Below are 21,658 nucleotides of genomic sequence, written 5' to 3'. Positions count from 1 at the left end.
GACAATATTCCCCATACTCTCTCTACTTTTATTATTATTATTATTATTATTTGCTTTTTGGGTCATACCCGGCAATGCACAGGGGTTACTCCTGGCTCAGGCACTCGGGAATTACTCCTGGTGGTGCTGGGGGACCATATGGGATGCTAGGAATCGAACCCAGGTCGGCCGCGTGCAAGGCAAACGCCCTACCCGCTGTACTATCGCTCCAGTCCCTCTCTCTACTTTTAAACCCAGGTAAATTAAATACAAACTAGGAGATTAGAGAGATAGCACAAAGGTTAAGGTTTGTCTATGTAACTGGTCCTAGTTTGTGTGGAAGTCGATGTGGAGGTCTCGTTCTGTTCAGCAGGAAGAACCCTTCGTAGGGCGCAGCCGAAAGAACAGATGCAGAGCCCGGAGGAGGGAGAAAAGGCATTTATTCTATGGCAGTTACAGTATTTTATACCTCCATGTTGGGAGGAGGTGGTGCCAGGACCCCCAACAGAAATGCAGGGTGTGGCACGGGATTTAGCTAGTAATAAACAAATGTTGATAGGATAAGATCAGTAAGATTAGGAGTGGCAACCTTTGCTAGGTGTGGCATGGGGTTAGCTAGTGATTAAACAAATAGTGACAGGATAAGATCAGTAAGGTAAAATGGCTCCCTACAAGTTTGACTCTGGGCATCCTGTTATTGTATCCCCAAAGCACTGCCAGATTTGGCAAAGTAAATAAATAGAATGTAGAATGCAAACTAAGTGAATGTTGACAGCTGGTAATGGGAGATCAATAATTTTTAAATGTTCATAGTTCTTTCTTGGACTAAAGCGATAGCACAGTGGGTAGGGCGTTTGCCTTGCACGTGGCCGACCCAGGTTCAATTCCTCCGTCCCTCTCAAAGAGCCCAGCCACACGGCAGAGCCTGGCAAGCTACCAGTGCCATATTCGATATGCCAAAAACAGTAACAAGTCTCACAATGGAGATGTTACTGGTGCCTGCTCGAGCAAATCGATGAACAAAGGGATGACAGTGCTACAGTGCTACAGTGCAGTTCTTTCTTAATATCTGCAACATCCATTCACTCACTCGTTTGTTTTTAGAGTCAAGCGAATACCCGAGACTCCCATTCACCCCTTACTATATCCTTCCTGCAACTAAGCTGACCTTCACTGAGACGTCAGTCACCCTTCCATTTCTTATGTCTTGGAGAAATATTCCCCATTTGCAGAAATACATGTCTTAAATCTTCGATCCTAACCCAGTGGCTCTCAGCAAGTGTACGCCACCCCCTAGCGATGTTGTGTGAATTCTGACAGCATGTTTTGGTCATAGTAATGGGGGAACTATTGCAACTCAGAGATATCAGTGGTCTCATATAGGATCGGACTATGGTGCTCACTCACTGAAATACTATTCTGTGTCTTCCATTATTGTCAGAATGTTCCGTGGGCATTCATGTAGGTGGAAATAGGTTTGTGATTACCTGGAACAAAACTTAAATTTCAACAGGCCGGAGCAATAGCACAGCGGGTAGGGCATTTGCCTTGCACATGGCTGGCCCGGCTTCGATTCTTCCGTCCCTCTCAGAGAGCCCAGCAAGCTACCGAGAGTATCCCGCCCGCATGGCAGAGCCTGACAAGCTCCCCGTGGAGTACTCGATATGCCAAAAACAGTAACAACAAGTCTCACAATGGAGACGTTCCTGGTGCCCTCTCGAGCAAATCGATGAGCATCGGGATAACAGTGACAGTGATAAACATCAACGATATAAGCAGGTTTAATCCTCACTTTTCCAGAAAGGCTTATCCCACACAAATCAAGGGAAGATAAAATTTGTTTGAAACTTGAACTAGAATTGTTTAATATTTTGAAAAACCTTGCACAGGTGACTGCATTTGAACTTGAATCACCAACACAACTCTTTGGTGACGGTCTATGGGTTTTGTTTTCTTTTGCAGTGCTGAGGATCAGAGTCAGCTCTTGTGCATGCAAGGAAAGTGCTCTGCTCTCCCTCCGAGCTCCATCTCTGCTGAGCTGCAGTTACTTAATTGTTAGCTATTTGGTATTCATAGAAATTCTACAGGTTGGTGCAAGCTTAACCCTTCTTCCTTACTACGTTTTCTAACAAATCCTTACCCAAGCATTTACTTATTGCAATCCACATTATATAAATCCAGAGGTCACACTCAACAGAGCAACTCAGTGCTGGGGATCGCTCCTGACAGTTCAGGGGGAACCATGTGGTGCCGGGGATTGAAACTGGGACTCCCATATGCACAGCGAGCACTCTAGCCCAGGGAATTATCTCTCCAGCCCCCATGACCCATTTTATTTTTATTTTTATTTTTTTAATTAATTTTATTTTTTTTTGCTTTTTGGGTCACACCTGGTGAGGCACAGGGGTCACTCCTGGCTCTGCACTGAGAAATCACTCCTGGAGGTATTCAGGGGGCTGTATGGGATGCTGGGAATCAAACCCGGGTCAGCCGGGTGCAAGGCAAACGCCCTACGCGCTGTGCTATTGCTCCAGCCCCCCCATGACCCATTTTAAAATTAAGTTGATTTCCCTTTGGGGGGAAGGGGATTTGTGCCACAACCAGCAGTGCTCAGGGGCATTTTCTCGGCTGTGTACTCGGGGGATCATATGTGGTGTTGGGGATTGAACCAGAGTCACATGCAAGGCAAGTGCCTTACCTCCAGCCTCTAGTTGTTTTCTTATTGTTGAGGGTTTTGTTTGGGGGAGACACACACACAACTGGGGCTACCTCCAACTCAGGGGACCATGCAGTGCTGAATTTCAAATCTAGAGCATCCATAGCATCCATACACGAGGTTTCCCCTCAGACCTTGTTTGTTTGTTTCTGTTTTCTGGTTGTGCTCAGGGGTCACTCCTGGAGAACTCAGGGCTGAACATGGTGCCTGGTCAAACCCGGGTTGACTATGTATAAGGCAAGTGCCCTGACATCTCTGGCTCGCTCCATCCCTCTGAACCATCTCCCTGCCCCATATTATTTAAAATCTTTTAAAATGATATTATATATTAAAGTGTCCAAGCCCTAAGTATAAATAACTTCTATAAGTTTTCATAAGATGAACATACCCATATATAACCGATCAAGAAATCAGAGCACAGCTGGAGAGAGATAGTAAGGTGTTTGCTTTGCATGCAGCTGATCTAGGTTCAATCCCCGGCACCTTGTATGGTTCCCTGAGCACTGACAGGACTGAGGCACTTGCTTTCCATGTGGTCAACATGGATTTATTCCCAGCAGCGCGTATAGTCCCCTGAACACCTTCAGGACAGATCCATGAGCACAGAGCCAGGAATAGCCATGCGCACAGCTACATCCAGGCCCCCAAATTAATTGATAGGATGGGGATGAGCCAGAGCGAGCGAGCGAGAGAGAGAGAGAGAGAGAGAGAGAGAGAGAGAGAGAGAGAGAGAGAGAGAGAGAGAGAGCACAACAGGTACTACCCTTGCCTTGAACATGGCCCAAGTGTGTTTGATCCCCAGCACCCTATATGGTCCCCTGAACACCACCAGGAGTACATCCTGAGAGCAGAGCCAGGAGAAACCCCTGAGCATCTTCGGGGGCGCCAAAAAAAACTAGGGGAAAAAGGGGACGAATAGAGAGCTTAAAGGGCAAAATGCATGTTTGGCATATACGAGACCCCAGGTTGATCTTAGCATTGCATAACCCCTGTCCCAAGTACCGCTGGGTGTGACCATGGTTGTCCCCAAGCACTGCTCATAAGGTGAGCTCCAGACTGTTAGGCTCATGCCACTGGGCCCAATGTTTCAGGGAGACAAATCCTCAGGTCTGGAGGACTACTGGGGAGTCCCAAAAAAACATTCATTCAGGGCTGAGAGGTGGAGTTCATGCTTTGTATTGGGAGGCTCTGGTGGGGTCCTCAGCACTAGATGGTCCCAAAACTCTGTCTGATGCTGAGCCAGAAGTTGCTAGCACCTCCTCCCCCACACTAGTGGGTATGGCCCCAAAACAAAACAAAAGGCAGAAAGATATTTCAACAGGCTTTGCCTGCAGGAAGCTGGGGTGAAGCACATGGTTTCCTCGAGCACCACTACTGATCATCTCCAGGTGTGACCCAAAAACAAATAGAAAAAAAGTTCATTCATAGCATTTCTTTCTTTCTTTCTTTCTTTCTTTCTTTCTTTCTTTCTTTCTTTCTTTCTTTCTTTCTTTCTTTCTTTCTTTCTTTCTTTCTTTCTTTCTTTCTTTCTTTCTTTCTCTTTCTTCTTTCTTTTCTTTCTTTCCTTCCTGTCTTCTTTCTTTCTTTCTTTCTTTCTTTCTTTCTTTCTTTCTTTCTTTCTTTCTTTCTTTCTTTCTTACTTTCTTTCTTTCTTTCTTTCACTTTTTAATTGAATCAATGTGAGATGGACTGCAGCATTAGCACAGTGGGTAGGGCATTTGCCTTGTACGCCGCCAACCCGGGTTCAATTGCTCTGCACCTCTTGGAGAGCCTGGCAAGCTACCAAGAGTATCTCGCCTGCATGGCAGAGCCTGGCAAGCTACCCGTGGCATATTTGATATGCCAGAAACAGTAACAAGTCTCACAATGGAGACGTTACTGGTGCCCACTCGAGCAAATCGACGAGCAACAGGATGACAATGACAGTGACAGTGACACTGTGAGATAGATCCTTACAAAGCTGTTCATGATTAGATTTCAATCATACACTATTCCAACATCCTTCTAGCATTTATTTCTTTTTTTTTTCCCTTTTAGGTCACATCCAGTGATCCTCAAGGGTTACTTCTGGCTCTTCACTCAGGAATTACTTCTGGCGGTGCTGGGGGATATGCCAGGGATTGAACCTGGGTCAGCCATGTGCAAGGCAAACACCCTACCCGCTGTACTATTGCTCTGGCCCCTCATAGCATTTCTTGATGTTATCATTTTTATCCTAACATATACATAATGTCCTATCAGATACATATGGGGAGAGGGGATACTCCCAGGTGATGCTCAAGGATTCAGGAGCCACTCCGGGCAATACTTAACCAATTAGGCTGGCAGTTGAACACTAGGGTCCTGCACTGCCCAGTGGTGCATGGGAAACGTGGGAAAGGACCATATATTGTTGGGGATACAACCCAGACTACTGTAACTCCTGTACGATTCCCCCAGCCCTTGGATATACATTTTTTTTTTTTTGCTTTTTGGGTCACACCTGGCGATGCACAGGGGTCACTCCTGGCTCTGCACTCAGGAATTACAACTGGCGGTGCTCAGGGAACCATATGGGATGCTGGGACTTGAACCTGGGTTGGCCGCGTGCAAGGCAAATGCCCTACCTGCTGTGCTATCGCTCCAGCCCCCACCTTGGATATACATTTGTAATAAATTATTTTATTTGTCATCTAAATTAGAATTAGGGCTTTATATATTTATTTTTATTGAATATCCATGAGATAGACTGTTAAAAAGCTGTTCATGATTTGGTTTCAGTCATAAAATGATCCAACACCCATCCCTCCACCAGTGTACATTTCCCACCACCAATGTCCCCCGTTTCCCTCCCACCATTCCCCAATAACGCCCCTCCCGCCCACAGTCCACCTCTATGGCAGGCACTTTTCTTCTTTCTCTTTCTCCTTTTGTGCATTATGGTTTGCAATACAGGCACTAATAGGTCATAGTGTTTGTTCAGGGCATTCAGTATTTTTATCGGGATGGTCAGGCTGGAGTAGCTTTTTAAACTGGGTGGCAGCTTTGGGGTGTGAATGTGACTGCCAAGGCTTCCAGAAGTACAGGGAGGTGGGGGAAGGTAGCCCATCCTAACCCTGGGAAAACCTGGAGATTTATGTCACAAAACCCACATACTGAAATTTTAAGATTATATCTCAGTGAGGTCCATCTCGAGATTGTGGAGTCTGGCCAGGGGCATGGTAGCAATTTAGATTGTGGAAGCAAGAGGCAACCAGGGAGTCTGCATGGGCAGGCACTTGACCTGCCCACCTCTAGTTATCCTGGTCAGTCCTTACTTGGATCCAAGATTAACTGTGGCTTTTGATCTCTTTCGAGATTTGTTTATGAATCTCTGGAGCAAGGCCAATAGAAGAATTTACATGGTGGCACTGGAGCTGGTTTGTGGGGCTGATTGCCAGTGCTCCTAGGAGAATAGGGAAGTGAGGGGAGATAGCCCATCCCAATTCTGAGAAGCCTGGAGATTTCAGTCATAAAACCCGCATGTTTGAATTTTCAAGAGGTTAATATCTTTGTGAGGTCTGTCCTGAGATGGTGGAGTCAGGTGGGGGCTGTCACTATCACTGTCATCCCGTTGCTCATTGATTTGCTTGATTGGGCACCAGTAACATCTCCATTGTGAGACTTGTTGTTACTGTTTTTGGCATATCGAATATGCCACGGGTAGCTTGCCAGGCTCTGCTGTGTGGGCGAGATACTCTCTGTAGCTTGCCGGGCTCTCCAAGAGGGATGGAGGAATCGAGCCCGGGTTGGCTACATGCAAGGCCAAACACCCTGCCTGCTGTGCTATCGCTCCAGCCCCAGGTAGGGGGCATGCAACAATTTTGGATTGTGGGAGCAAGTGGCTGCCAGGGGCTCTGCTTGGGCAGGCACCTGGCTGACTCGCCCCCCTCCGATTATCCTGGTCTGTCCTTGCTCGGGTCCAAGATTAACTGTGGTGTTTGATCTCTTTCAAAATTTATTTATGGGTCTCTGAATTAAGACCAATAAATGAGCTTGTATAGATGAGCCAGAGGTGGTTTGTGGGATAACTCCCACACATCTAATTTTTGGCTGTTTAATTTCTCAGGAAACTTGGTCTTGAATTGTTGGGGTCTGTCCAGAGACACAGTGGCAATTTGGGGGTATCAGGAAGCCTGGAAGCACCATCAGGCTGCTGATGTACTTGCCCTGTGGGTACAGGTAGGGCTATATTTTTTAAAGTAGGACCATAAATGGATTACTTCTCATCACATTTCATTCTAATATAAGAAACATTCAAATATTTGTTCTACTAAGCTGTCAACTACATTCAATCTCCTGAATTTTGTCTTCTGGACCTTCGTACAGTTGTGTTGCCCCACAGTCTCCTTCCCAGCCCCTTCTCATTGGCTTCTCAGATGATTTAGCACTGTTTCTGAGAAACCCCCTTCAGCAGGTTAGAATAGGTGCTCTGTGGGAAACCCCTATTTGTTGAGTTTAGCCTTTATCTTATCTCTCCAAGGACAAAGAGTCTCACTGTCTTCTTCACTATAGTAATTTTTCGGTCTGGGACCTGATTAGAGCTCAACAAAAGGGTGAATAAACAAATGGAATACCTCAGCTTATACTTCCAGGCACTTGCCACTCTTCACTGAGACCTCTTTTCTCTGGAGGAGAGATGACAGAGGCAAATCTGGATTTTGTGTTTGCTGTGGACTTCTCTGCCCTGCATTGCCACTCTTGGTCTGAGGACAACTGTTCCTGTGCTTTCCCGGCCTCTTAGTTCAGCTAGTCACTTCCAGAAACATCTACCTGGCTTGTTTCTTGAGTTTTGCCTAGATATGGTCTCCACCGGATATGAGAAGAAGTCAGTTGGACACTGTAGTAGGCATCCCGGCTTGGGCATGTTCTTTACCCTGTTCTCCTTCAGGGGAAAGAGCTGTCCTCCAAAGGCACCATCTGTACTAATTTTCTACTTTCCCTCAGGTATGACAGAAATATCTAAAGTGCTTGAAACCATATATCAGCAATGCAGAGTTTATGCCGGAGAGAGAGAGGAGAGAGAGAAATCCTATACTGGCTTGAATAAGAAAAGTTTCATGCTTTTTTTTCCCTTCATGCTTTTGTTTTATATATACATACATGTAAGTATACATCTGTTAGTTTTATGATATTGTAAACTTTGTCTTTTTTTTTTTTTGGTTTTTGGGTCACATCCAGCAATGTTCAGGGGCTACTCCTGGCTCTGCACTCAGAAATTGTTCCTGTCAGTGCTCGGGGAACCATATGGGATGCTGGTAATCGAACTTGGATCGGCCGCGTGCAAGGCAAATGCCCTACCCGCTGTACTATCATTCTAGTCCCTAAACTTTGCTTTTTTTTAAGAATAGGTTTTTTGGGGCTAGAGCAATAGCACAGTGGGTAGGGCGTTTGCCTTGCATGTGGTCAACTCGGGTTCAATTCCCAGCATCCCATATGGACCTCTAGCACTGCCAGGAGTAATTCCTGAGTGTACAGCCAGGAGTAACCCCTTTGCATCGCCGGGTGTGACCGAGAAGCAAAAAAAAAAAAAAATGGGTTTTTTGAGCCTCACCCAACAGTGTTCAGGGCTTAATCCTGGCTCTGTGCTCAGGGCACATTCCTGGCAGTATTCACCTTGGTTGGCTATACACAAAGCAAACGCCTTGACCTACCTGTACTATCTCTTTGTACCATCTCTCAGTACAGGGGTTGAGTAACCTTGTTCCATTTAAGGCACCTGCCTTGTATATGGCTGGCCCAGGTTTGATTCCCAGTACCACATATAGTTCTCTGAGAACTCCCAGGAGTGACCCCTGAGCACAGAGCCAGGAGTAACCCCAGAGCGTAACTGGGTGTGGCCACAAAACAAACAAAATTTTAACTTTCAATTTTCTTGCTACTGTTAGTCACTTTGTTTTGAATAGATTTTTAAAGATAGGGTCAGAGAGATAATACAGTGAGTATATGGCTTGCCTTGCATGTGTCTGACCAGGTTTGGTCCCCAGCACCGCATATAGTTTCCTGAGCCTGCCAGAAGTAGGCCCTGATAACTGTGCCTGCCACAGAGACAGGGGGCTGGGGGACAGGGTGGGGGTGGCGGAAAGGTTACTGGGAACATTGGTGATGGAGAATGGGCACTGGTGGAGGGATGGGTACTCGATCTTTGTACGACTGAAATGTAATCACGAAAGTTTGAAAGTCTGTAAATATCTCACGGTGATATATTAAAAAATTTAAAAAAAGAGGGGTTGGAGTGATAGCACAGTGGGTAGGGCGTTTGCCTTGCACTCGGCCGACCCGGGTTCGATTCCCAGCATCCCATATGGTCCCCTGAGCACCGCCAGGGGTAATTCCTGAGTGCAGAGCCAGGAGTGACCCCTGTGCATTGCCGGGTGTGACCCAAAAAGCAAAAAAAAAAAAAAAAAATTAAAAAAAGAAAAGTAGGCCCTGATAGCAGAGCCAGGAACAAACCTGGCTATTGGGTGTGACACCAGAACAAACAAATATGACAAGTTCTATAAAGACAATTGAATTATGTTTGTTAAAGTGTCACAAAAATATTAATTTCTGATTTATTAAAAAATTAAAGGGACCAGAGAGATAGCGGGTAGAGCACTTGTCTTGCAAGCAGCCAACCAGAGTTTGATCCCTGGCACCCATCTGATCCCCCAAGTCCCATCAGGAGTGATCTCTTAGCCCAGAGCTAGGAGTTCTGAGCACCACAGGAGGTGGTCCCAAAATAAAACTTAAAAACATTTGTGAGGGGCTGATAGTTCAAGTGTTAAGACACTTGGCAGGCCCTGGTTTGATCTCCAACACTACATATGGTCCTATGCATGCGGCTATCCACGTCAGAAATGATCGCTGACACAGAGCTAGGAGTAGCCCCAAGCATTGCTGAGTGTGACCTTATTCTGAGTCAGATTATGTAATAAAAAAAGACAGGAGGGGGGGGCTGGAGTGATAGCACAGCGGATAGGGCGTTTGCCTTGCATACGGCCGACCCGGGTTCGAATCCCAGCACCCCATATGGTTCCCCGAGCACCGCCAGGAGTAATTCCTGAGTGCATGAGCCAGGAGTAACCCCTGTGCATTGCTGGGTGTGACCCTAAAAGCAAAAAAAAAAAAAAGACAGGAGGGGCCGGAGCAATAGTACAGCGGGTACGACACCTTCCTTGCATGCAGCTGACCCCAGTTCAATCCCCGGTACCCCATATGGTTCCCACAGCCTGCCAGGAGTAATCACTGAGTGTAGAACTAGGACTAACACCCGAGCATCACTGCTTGTGATAAAAAAAAAGAGGAAAAACATGGCAAAAGAAGAGGAACTAAGATAAAGGTATACTAGACTCTTCCAACCAACACACAATGTTGAAGTGATGACATTCTCTTGGATTCAGTCACTATGGTTGGGTTGAATTTCAAAGGTCCCTGAGAGTCCAGAAGGACTTTATGATACTTTAGTTACCCCAGGGGGGAGTGTTGGTTTATGTAACTGTATTGAAGAAAATATATTGATTACTAGCAGAATGGACTGGAGTGATAGCACAGCGGGTAGGGCGTTTGCCTTGCACGGGGCCAAGCTGGATTTGATTCCTCAGTTCCTCTCGGAGAGCCCAGCAAGCTACCAAGAGTATCCTGCCTGCACGGCAGAGCCTGACAAGCTACCCATGGCATATTTGATATGCCAAAAAAACAGTAACAACAAGTCTCACAATGGAGACGTTACTGGTGTCCGCTCAAGCAAATTGATGAACAACAGGACGACAGTACTACAGTGCTACTAGCAGAATTAATGGTTTTGCAACTTTACTGAAAAAAAAAATTGATTGCTGGCAGTTATTAGTTTCAGGGTAAAGTGCCAAGATGAAGATCAATCGTGGAGCATATCATGAAAAAGAACAAAACTCTGGGTTTGACATTCAACACACACAAAAATCATGTAGAAAATTACAAACTCTAGTGAGAAATTTAGAGAAATGAGAAACTGAGTGGTTTATTGGTTTCCTAGATCTGTCATAACAAATTACCAAAAGCAGGTGACTTATGACAGAACAATTTGGGGTTGGGGCGATGGTTCAAAGGGCTGGAGCACATGATTTGCATGCAGGAGCCCTGGGTTCTATCCCTGGTGCCTCATGGTCCCCTGAGACCACCAGTAATGATTAAACCAAGTACCACACCAGAACTAAACACTGCCTGTTGTGCTGTCCCTACCAAAAAAAACCCCAAAAAATACAAATTATATTTTCACATTCTGGAGACTAAAATTCTGAAATTAAAACACACTAGGGCTCTGCTCCCTAGAATTTTTACCTAGATCCTGGTAAAATTCTTTTTCTGCTCCTCTCTAAGCTTCTGGTTTGTTTTTTGGTTTTTTGTTTGTTTTTTTATTTGTGGGTCACACCTGGCAATGCTCAGGGGTTATTCCTGGCTCATGCACTCAGGAATTGCTTCTGGCGGTGCTCAGGGTACCATATGGGATGCTGGGAATCAAACCCGGGTTGGCCGAGTGCAAGGTGAACACCCTACCTGCTGTGCTATCGCTCCAGCCCCAAGCTTCGGCTTTTTTCCGGCAATCTCTGGCATTCCTTGGCTTATGAGTGCATCATTCCAGTCTCTGCTTCTTGTCACATGATGTTTCCGATGTCTGCATGTTTTCACATAGTATTCATTTTTCTCTATATCAGTGTCCAAACTTCCTTCTCCTATAAGAGCATCAGTTACTAGATTAGGACCAGTACACTAATCCATTATGATCTCATTAACTATATCTTCAAAGATTCTATTTCCAAATAAGATTATTGTTAGAGGTACTCAGGTCTTCAACATATTTTGAGGGAAGGAAGGGAGTGGGGACACATTTCTCACTATAGTAAGTTAAGTTCAAAAGAACACAGGAATGTATACACACGCGAGCGCCGAACACACACACACACACACACACACACACATCTTGGGGCCAGAGATAGTACAGAGGTTAGCTTGCCTTGCCTGTATCTGACCTGGTTCAATCTCTAAAACTTTATATGGTCTCCTGAGTACCACCAGGAATGATACCTGAGCATAAAGCCAGGAGGAAGCTCTGAGCACTGCTGGGTGTGGGCCCACCTCCGCCAAAAAAAGAATGAACACAGGAAACACCCTCCTCATCACTAGATGCAAACAGAGCACTGAGCCATCAGGTCTGCATAGCCCCAATGAGGATCGTTGAAAGTGCCTGTAGGGCTCCCTGGGAACTGCTTGGGAGACCCTGCTGCCCCCTCAAAAGAATACGAGAAATGTCAGATAGTCACATAACAGAGGCATAAGTTCTGAGAAATTCTTGTGTGTATGTTACAGAGTTCCACAAACCTAGATGAGGCTGTATACATAGCTCCGTGCTCCCCAAGCTGAAGGTACTGCTTCGGGGGAGGGTGGACATGACCTAGAATGGTCCAGAGTGCTGGTAGTAGCCCCCCGGTGCTACTGGGGGATGCATTGTTTGTTTCCTTAAAGTAGATTTCTTCTTCTTTTTTAAAAAAAAAAATGGAATCACCCTGAGACATAGTTACAAAGCTTTCATAATTGAGTTTCAGTCATACAATGTTCTAATACCCATCCCTCCACCAGTGTACATTTCCCACCACCACTATCTCCCTTATCTCTCCTGCCACCCCGCCCCCAAGCCTACCTCTATGGCAGGCACTTTTCTTCTCTCTATATCTATATCTATATCTATATCTATATCTATATCTATATCTATATCTATATATGTAATATATTGAGCACTATCGCACTGTCGTCCATTGTTCACCGATTTGCTCGAGTGGGCACCAGTAACGTTTCCATTGTGAGACTTGTTACTGTTTTTGGCATATCGAATACACCATAGGGAGTTTACCAGGCTCTGCTGTGCGGGCCGGATACTCTCGGTAGCTTGCTGAGCTTTCTGAGAGGGATGGAGGAATCAACCCGGGTTGGCTGCGTGCAAGGCAAACACCATACCCGATGTGCTATTGCTCCAGTCCTCTCTCTCTATATATGTATATACCTCTCTCTCTTAAAGTAGATTTCCATGGGGAGGATGCTGAGCGACAGTTTTTCCTGAAAAGGGGGAAGTGGATGAGCTAAGTTTGTGAACCTTGGGGTCTGCTGAGACTCATGTTTATAACAACATGGAAATGGTAGTAAGCAAACCTGACTGCAGAGGCTGTCATTCTTCACAGTGAGAAAGACACAGTGCTCAAGAAACAGCCCCTACTAGGAAATGCAGAGCTTTATTTTTTTTAAGAGAGTACAGAAGTCTCTGGTTAAGTCTTTGATGGAATTTGCTGGAAATCTCCCCTTTAGCGTGTCAGAAAAAAAAATACTCATTTGATGGTGTCTCACCAGGGGCTATAAAATTGTCCCATACCTTCCTAAGAGAAGGTGCTGGCCACTGCATATAAGATTCAGGAGGGAGCTGGAGTGATAGCACAGCGGGTAGTGCATTTGACTTGCATGCAGCCAACCCGGGTTCCATTCCCAGCATCCCATATGGTCCCCCGAGCACCGCCAGGAGTAATTCCTGAGTGCAGAGCAGGGGTAGTTCCTGAGTGCATGAGCCAGGAGTAACCCCTGTGCATTGCCGGGTGTGACCCAAAAAGAAAAAAAAACCAGACTCAGGAGGGCCTAGGAATGACATTCTTTCTTCCAGTGATGTCTCCCCCAGTCATCTACTGTCTAAACTTAACATGATGCCAACTGGCAAAGGACAAATATTTAAAGGGGCTTCATGAAGGAGGCAGAAGGAATCTGGAGCTGAGGCTGAAACCGAATACAGCAATATATCATTGTCTCAGATATTAATAGGTAGTTTTATTTTTTTTTGGTCACACCCAGCGATGCTCAGGGGTTACTCCTGGCTTTGCAGTCAGGAATTACTCCTGGCGTGCTTGGGGGACCATATGGGATGCCGGGGATTGAACCCGGGTCGGCCACGTGCAAGGCAAACAAACGCCCTACCCGCTGTACTATCGCTCCGGCCCCAATAGGTAGTTTTTTTTAAAACCTTTCTTGATTCTTTCTCCAATCCTATTTTCTTCCTTCCCAGCATCTTCAGCAAAGCTCTATCATTTTACCATTCCATTCCACTAAATTTCATCCCTGCCTACTGAGCATCATACAGAGGGCAAGGCATTTGCCTTGCACATGCTGATCCTTGTTAGATCCCCCGCATCCCAGGGAGTGATCCCTGAGCACAGAGCCAGGAATAAGCCCTGAGCACCGCTGGGTGTGGCCTAAAAATCAGTAACTACATAAATAAATAAATAATAAAGTTCATCCCTATTACTCTGCCCACAATCTAGGTGGGGAGGGAAGGGAGAGATAGTACAGTGGGCAGGGCACTTGCTTACTTTGTATGCAACTGGCCTGGATTTGATCCCTGGCACCACATCTGGTCCCTTGAGTCCCACCAGGAGCGATCCATGAATGCAGGGCCAGGAATAAGCCCTGAGAACTATCGGGTGTGGTCCCAAAACTAAAGTTGTTGGGGGACAGTGGGGGAGCAAGGATAGAACTGATGGCAGGTGGTTTTCTAGAGTGGGGGAGAAAAGTTAGATCACGGGTGGGACAGCTTTCTCAAATAAGAATTCCAGCAAATTAGGAGGAGCATAGCTTGCAGAGGTGGCTCTACAGAGCTCCCAGAGGAAATTCAACTGGGAAGCCACACTGACACCTGGCTGCACCCAGCATGCCTGTGCAAAGGGCAGAGGGAAGCAGCTGGGACAATGGCAATCTTGCACACAGGGATTTTAACCTGGCTCTTCCCCCGTGTCTATCCCAGGGCACAGCACAGCTGAGGTGTGGCAATGCTGTTGAATAATTGATGCAATTACTGAGCAGCAACCCAACCCAAAGCTTCTTTCCCCAGGATGGTTCATAGAAAACAGCTCTTTGGGCTGGAGCCATAGCACAGTGGGGAGGGCGTTTGCCTTGCACGCGGCCAACCTGGGTTCGATCCCCGGCATCCCATATGGTCCCCCGAGCACCGCCAGGAGTGATTCCTGAGTGCAGAGCCAGGAATAACCCCTGAGCATCGCTGGGTGTGACCCAAAAAGAAAAAAAATATCAGGATCATAGAAAACAGCTCTCACTGATCACCTCCACTGCCGATAGCCACAGCTCAACCCAACCTCCTCTGGCTGATTTGGAGCTCGAGTTAGAGACCTCTGTGAAGACAACTGCTCAAGAGCAGTGGGCTTGCTGGCAAATAGGGACACTGAGAGAAGAGTGTTTCTTACACGTTTTTAATTTTTTTTTTGAACAACCGAGGATGGAACCCAGGGCTTCACTCATGCAAGACAAATGCTCCACCGCCAGAGTCACATTCTGTCCCTATTTTTTTTTTTTTCTTTCAACCTGTAGCCGGAGACTTGGCTGGTTTGTCAGGCACATTCAGACCTATCTTCTTACAGGATCTGACAGGTCTGAGAGAGTTTCTTGTTCCCATTTTACTAGTTGAGATCATTGAGGTCAGGCACAATGAAGCAAGGTGCCAAGTTTCTAAAGAATTGAGCCCGTGGGTGCCCTACTGCCATTTCCACGGGTGGAAGGTGGGTGAGGTAGGCATTGCAGAAGAGTGAGTGATCCAAAAGAGGGCAGAGGTGAGCTGAGCCTAGTGAGATCTAGCCCACCTCAGACTTCAGCGTGATAAACTACAGTGCGGCTGGGCCAGCCCGCCAGATTCGTGCATCCGTGCACTTATTTTCTTTCTTTGCGGTTGGTCTTGACTGTTGCAGGAGATCCTGAGAAAGTAAACTCGAATCAGTGCTGGCATGACAGCACAGTGGGTAAGGCACTTACTTGCCTTGCAAGCAGCAGACCTGGGTTCAATCCCCGGTACCCCATTTGAACCCTCGAACCCCGCCAGGAGTGATCCCTGAACGCAGCGCTAGGAGTTAAGCCCTGAGGGCCACCCGGTGGGGCCCAAAAACCGAAAGAAAAAAAAGAAAAGAAAAGAAAACTCGGATCAGGTGGGCTCTGCCCCGTTGTTTTTAAGCGGAGAAGTGAGCGGACCGCAGCCTCTGCGTGCACCAAGGCTGGGAGGGATGTCCAAGCACTCACAGCCCGAGGAAGCATCGCCACCCCGCCGGGGGGCAGTCCGGCCCGAGTCCCGGAAGCCACTACCTGGCCGGCTCCCTGCAGGGAAGAGGTACTCAACACGGGGTGAAGCGACATTCAGGCCCCGGCTCCCTCCCCGCCCCTCCAGGCCGCCGTACACACACCCCCCGCCCCAGGCCACTCGGTCTCTGCGACGTGGGAGCGCTCGGGCATCCCCACTGAGGAACCCAGGTCGGCACCGGCGCCGACCTCACTGAGGCCTTTCTGGGAAGTATGGAATTTCGCATATCGTTCACGTTCGGTTCGCGTTTATGAGCCTAACATAAACGGAAGGTGCCCTTAAAAAAAAAAAAAGTGACGGCGCACTCTAGCGTCATCGCAGAGGTCTCGGTCTGTCTGGAAACTTGGCTCCGGCCCTTGGGCAGCCTGTAGAAGATGACACCATCCGGTCCGCTTCAGCGCTTTTCCAGTACTGCGCTCTCCGCCCTCAACTGTGATGGCGGCGCTGCTCAATTTGGCTTCTTGCCCCTAGGGATGATGGCTGCCAGGCGGCTTCACTCAGTGTCTCACCACCCCGGAAGACGGGGAGCGGCGATTGGGCGGTGCCCCGAGTCCCCGGGAAGAAGGCCCCTGGCGGTTGGGCAGTACTGGGTAAGGCTAGTTTTAAAGGAGCCGGAGGTGGGAGCCGTCGAAGACCCGCGATCTACGGGAGGCGGCGGTGAGCGGCGCGCGGGGGAGGGCACCGAGTGGCTGGAGAGAGGGCGGGAGGAGGGAGGGAAGGAAACTTTTGAACTGTCTGGTCCCCGCTGGGGAGCGCTCTGGGCGGGGACTGGGGGAGTGGGCAGGGAGGGGGTCTGTGGGCGGGACCTCCCGAGCTTTGAGTGATCGGGGGTATCTCTCTGCTTGACTGTGGATCCCCGGGGATCCGGATCGAGTTCGTGATGCTCCAGTTTAGTCCGCCCCGTCTAAGTGGAGCTTTGCGGAGCCTGCGCTCATCGGCCGAGGAGGCTCCGCGCGCGGCGTCTGATTGGCGAAACCGCTCCGTAGAATTCTTTCCGCAGGGTGCCCACTTGTGGGAGAGCTGGTGGGAAAGGGGGCCGTCGGCGTGTGGGGAGCCGCCGAGGATCACAGAGGGACCTCGCGGAAACAGCCTCTCAGGACCGGGATCCTAGCTGATCCCGGAGCATCCCGGGTTAGAACCTGCAGGGACAGAGACCCCGGGAGACCCGGGCCGTGGGAGAACTGAGGCCTCCGCAGTTCAGGTTCTCGGCCAGTGTCGGACTGGGTGCTAGTGATCCGCTGATCGCGGCGGCGGCGGCGGCGGGAAGACAACCGCCCCGAGTGGCCGGCCGGGGGCGCCCTTCCGACGCCCGAGCTCCGGCCCCGGGACTTACCAGAGCCTCTGACCATGAAAGGTGGATCTCCAGGGGAGGGACTGGCCCTCACTCCCCGCTCCCCCACTCCCCCCTCACCCCAGGCTGCTGCCTGGGATCCCCCAGGGACTCCCCGGAGCCGCTGCTTCCCCCATGGACTTGCGCGGGGACTCCAGGTGAGCGCGCACCCCGCCCGCCTGTCTTAAGCCGGGAAATGGGATCCTGGCGGCCTTACGGGGAAACCACAGAGCCACCTGCAGGCTCCAGCGACCATTCTCTGCATCTCTCATCCTCCAGCCCGGCTCGCCATCCGCGTCTGTGCCGCCAGCCCGTGGATGGAGCATTATGGGGAGCCAGGAGCCCGAAACGGCAGAGGCTGCAGCCCCTGGGGGCCCCTTCGCCATTGGAAAAGGCCTCTCGGCGAGTCCTGGCGGTGGTGCTGGAAGATGTCATGGCAGCCCGAACGGTGAGCCCCGGAACTTGAGGGCCCCTTCTTTTCCAGGCGTCTCCTCAGTACCAGAATCACACCAGAGAGAGCCCTAGTGAGGCTGAGTTCTGGACATCTCATTCTCTCCCTGGCTCAGGCAGCCTCCCTCAGGCTGCAGTTTAGCTTCACTCCTGATATTCCTGCCAGGCTGGGGCAGGATCTTGGTCCCTGTTTCCGGTTCCCACTGAGGACCATGTTGGCCCTCCAGTTTGGGGAAGGCCTAAGGGCATCCTCTGTGATGCTGGGCCAGCTCCTAGCGTGGTACTGGGTGACCATGCAGTGCCAGTGATGGGACGAGGGTGTATGCACTCCATCCCTTTCACGCCTGCCCACCATCCCTACAGTTCCTAAATAGGAGAAACTTATTAGCTCGATGTCTAGGTTTTTTTGTGAAGTCTGCCTCAGTAGGGCTGAAGTCTTAATCTCCACTGCACACACGAGAAAAACGTAGCCCCCCAAAATAATGAAGGCAGTGAATCTCCCAAGGGCCCTCTGTCCTCTGTATTTTTCCCAGTGGCCAGGGTGAAATTGCTCTGGTCCCCACCAGCTTGGGATCCTGGAGTATACACTCCTAGTTGTGTTTTGCTGCACTGCTTTGTGGATCCTGAGTGAATTCTAGCTTCCTTGCCTGTCACTTTGGTGGCCTTAGGTACAGCCGGGCACTTGGAGGCCCTGTTGAACGAATCTCATTCTGAATTTTGGCACCTCTACCTTCCCTAGGCCCCCCGGCCCCACCAAGAGGAGCCTTCCACTCCGCAGCACCACAGGAACCATCAGGATTCAGTCTGCAGCCAAACACCTGCCTTGGCACCACAAGAAGCTCTGTGGGCCTCACAGGACAGGTGAGCATAGCTGGACGGGGGTGGGGGGGTCAGTGGAGGTGCAGCGGAACTCCTCATCTGCCTGTTCCCTCTCTAGACCTGCAGACCTGCTGCATTTATGCCGAGAGCCTTTGAGCCGTGCCCATCGGACTCCTTCCTCCTTGAGGCATCGATCAAGGACAACCCCTGGTCCGGAGTGGGGCTCTTCACAAAAGGTGGACCTGGTCCCCCAACCCACTCTGGTGGTGATGCTAGAAGATATTAACAACCCCAGTTCCCCAGCTGAGGTACAGGCACTTTGGAGAGAGCTGTTAAGGACAGAGAGCAAAGCAGGGAAAGAAGACAGTAACGGGAGGGCTGGATCAGAGGTGAAGGACAGTGTTTCAGGAAGAAGACCTTGCCTAGATAGAAGAATCTTGTGTGAACCCAGACCAACTGCAGTGATTCAGGCCATGAGGCACTCAGCTGGGGGAGCCAAAGGGGCCTTCCCTGTCTCCCCACAAATGGCTGTTTTCCTGCAGGACTTCTCCAGTGAGACTTCCAGCTCCGTTGCCCCAGTGCGAAGGTGAGAGCATGGCAGGGGGTGGTGGGGGAGGGACAATCAAGGGGTCCAGTGGCATCCCTTGTCCCAGAAGCCAGGGCTAGAGGCTCATGTTCACTTGTCCCCTCCTTCCCTGTAGCACTTTCGGAGGCCGTAGAGGACAGGGGAGGTGCTGGTTCAGATGGAATCTGGACCCGGAAGTCCTCCTCCTCAATTTTTACCTTGCCTCTTCACCCCAGAGCCAAGACCACAAGCAGGGTTCTCCAGCCAGTGCCTCCACCCAGGGACATGGAGCCCCCATCCCAGATACCTGCCTTGCCTGCAGACCCACCGGAGAGCTCACCACCAGGTACTGTGATGAGACTTGGGGCTCCGGAGAACCCTAGCTGAGCTGACCAGTGTCCAGGGTTGGCCTTAGCCCCTGCTGGGCAGTGCTCAGTGAATGGAGGTGCAGCACTCAGAGGCCTGAAGTCCAGCTTCTGACCTGAGATTCAGAGGACTGGGTTGATTGTTCCTCCAGGAGCAAAGCTGAGTGCTCGAGGGAGGCTGCTGAAGTAGGACTCAGAGCCTCCAGCTGAGGAATATTTACCTTTCACCCTCTCTTTCCTCAGCCCCGGATCCTGTTCTGGAAACCCCAGAGGCCCCACCTGTGTCCAGTCTTTTACGCCCCCGCCTCAGTCCCTGGGGGTTGGCGCCCCTGTTCCGATCCGTCCGCTCCAAGCTGGAGAGCTTTGCTGACATCTTCCTCACCCCCAACAAAATCCCACGTCCACCACCCCCGTCGCCCCCCATGAAGTTGGAGTTGAAGATCGCCATCTCCGAGGCTGAGCAGCCTACGGCTGCAGAGACCACTGTGTCTGTCAGTCCCCGGCCCCCCATCCGCCAGTGGCGGATCCAAGACCCCAGTGCCTCAGTATCACTCCCTAAGTCCTCTCTGGGTCGAAGTCACTCCTGCCCTGACCTGGGTCCCCCTAGCCCAGACATCTGCAGCTGGCCCCCTATTCCACCCCACAGAAGTGGGCCCCGGCGGCACACACTGGGTGGTGGAGAGATGGCCCAAGCACCCCCACCTCCTAGACCTTGTCTCCGGAAAGAGGTCTTCCCGCTTGGGGGGCTAGGAGGTTCTTCCCTCGTCGCATCTTGCTCGTCCACCACATCCACTTCCTTCTCGGAACCTGCAGATCCCAGGTAGTGGTCATGATAGGTCTCCTGAAAACCCGGGCCACTCGGCCCAGCCCCCTGCCCTCCTCGGGGGCTGATGGGGAGATGGCCCCGCGTGGTTTTTGCTCCCCAGCTTTGACTTCCCCGCAGGTCGGGCTCAACCAAAGGGAAAGAGCCAAGGATCTCAGAGGATCAGGTGTTTTCAAGCCCTGAGACCAAGGTAAGGAACTAGATGAAGGGGAGGTGACATGGGGGGAGGTTGAGCCCATGATGTATTCTTGCCCACTGCTGCCCCATTGCAGACCATGGGAAAGGTTTCTCGGTTCCGAATACGCAGGACACCAGCCCGTCCTCAGCTAAACCTTACACCAATGGGGCTGCCTCGGCCAATCAGGTGAGCATGGCGCTGCCAAAGCCAATTGGGTGTAAGTGTAGGCTCAGATTCCCTATAGTGTGGCTTTATCTCATCTCAAACAGCTAGTAGAAGCCACTTTAGTCAACATGATGGGTTTGCACTTAGAATGGTCCGTCTCCAGCAGAACTCCTGGTGTCTAGCAAGTCCCAGGATTGAAATAGGGATCCTGCGGGCCCCAGGTTTCTCAGGAATCTCCACTCTTTGCTCCCAGGTTGAATAAGAAGGAGTTCAGCTTGGAAGAAATTTATACCAACAAGAATTATCAGTCACCTACAACCAGAAGGTAAGAGACTGATGGTATGGGAGTGATAGAGGGAAGCCTCGAACCAGGAGACAGGCCGGTAACCAGCAACCATCCCCGCCTGGTTCAGGGCCTTTGAGACCATCTTTGAGGAACCTCGGGAGCGCAACGGGACTCTGATTTTCACCAGCTCAAGGAAGCTTCGGAGGGCTGTAGAATTCCGGGACAGCAGCCTTCCCCGATCACGGCGGCCAACTCGAGGGGTCCGGGCTGCAGCTGGCAGGACCCTCCCACCCAGCGTGGCCTCCAGCTCAGATGTGGGACCTCTGCTGCAGCAGCGGCTGGATGAGTTGGACACCTTGCTCCTAGAGGAGGAGGAAGTGGATATGGAGCAACCTCATTCCTAAATGAATCTGGGAGCATTGTTTGTCCAGCATCCCTGGAGTGGGGCAAGCCTCTAAGGCAGTTTTTTTTTTTTTCCTTCCTGTTTCTAGTAAAGTTTTCGGTATAATTCTTTTGAATGTCTCTAGCTGAGTTCAAGATTGACTGGCAGTACTGACTGGTATTTCTACTTTAGCCTCCAAAGACCCAGAAATGAAGAGCCAGAGAAGGTGATGAGGGTTGGATGGAGATGGTATTCAGAGGTACTAAGGATTTGAATTCTCCTGGGTGGAGGGAATTGGAATTTTTTCTCAACAGGGCTGTCACAGGAACTGTGATACTGGACTCTGGTCAGGGTTCTCTTAAGTCACTGACATCAAGGAGCGTCCTAAAGTGAACCAAGAAATGCCATGAGTAAAATAGGCCTTAAATCTTCTATGAGTAAAATTCTATGAGT

The 21,658-nt window shown here is 49.8% G+C and overlaps 1 protein-coding gene across 2 annotated transcripts; it reads left to right on the top strand.

Moving 5' to 3' along the window:
* The first annotated feature begins 16,367 nt into the window (after positions 1 to 16,367).
* On the top strand, positions 16,368 to 21,341 carry PRR14 (proline rich 14). Of its 2 annotated transcripts, none has more exons than XM_055137239.1 (12): positions 16,368 to 16,499; positions 17,259 to 17,330; positions 17,452 to 17,620; positions 18,362 to 18,483; positions 18,560 to 18,677; positions 18,984 to 19,027; positions 19,243 to 19,352; positions 19,615 to 20,191; positions 20,315 to 20,384; positions 20,467 to 20,558; positions 20,791 to 20,862; positions 20,951 to 21,341. In XM_055137239.1, exons 2-12 carry the CDS (start codon positions 17,308 to 17,310, stop codon positions 21,225 to 21,227), a joined length of 1,674 nt encoding a protein of 557 aa, XP_054993214.1. In that variant the 5' UTR covers positions 16,368 to 16,499; positions 17,259 to 17,307; the 3' UTR covers positions 21,228 to 21,341. The 2 variants fall into 2 exon arrangements, with proteins under 2 accessions (XP_054993214.1, XP_004616010.2); XM_004615953.2 differs by having other exon boundaries at positions 16,369 to 16,499; positions 18,560 to 18,749.
* The last annotated feature ends 317 nt before the right edge of the window (positions 21,342 to 21,658 follow it).

The sequence above is a fragment of the Sorex araneus genome, chromosome 4 (assembly GCF_027595985.1).
Source record: "Sorex araneus isolate mSorAra2 chromosome 4, mSorAra2.pri, whole genome shotgun sequence".
In the NCBI taxonomy this organism is placed as follows: Eukaryota; Metazoa; Chordata; class Mammalia; order Eulipotyphla; family Soricidae; genus Sorex; species Sorex araneus.
This window is presented reverse-complemented; position numbering and strand designations above follow the sequence as displayed.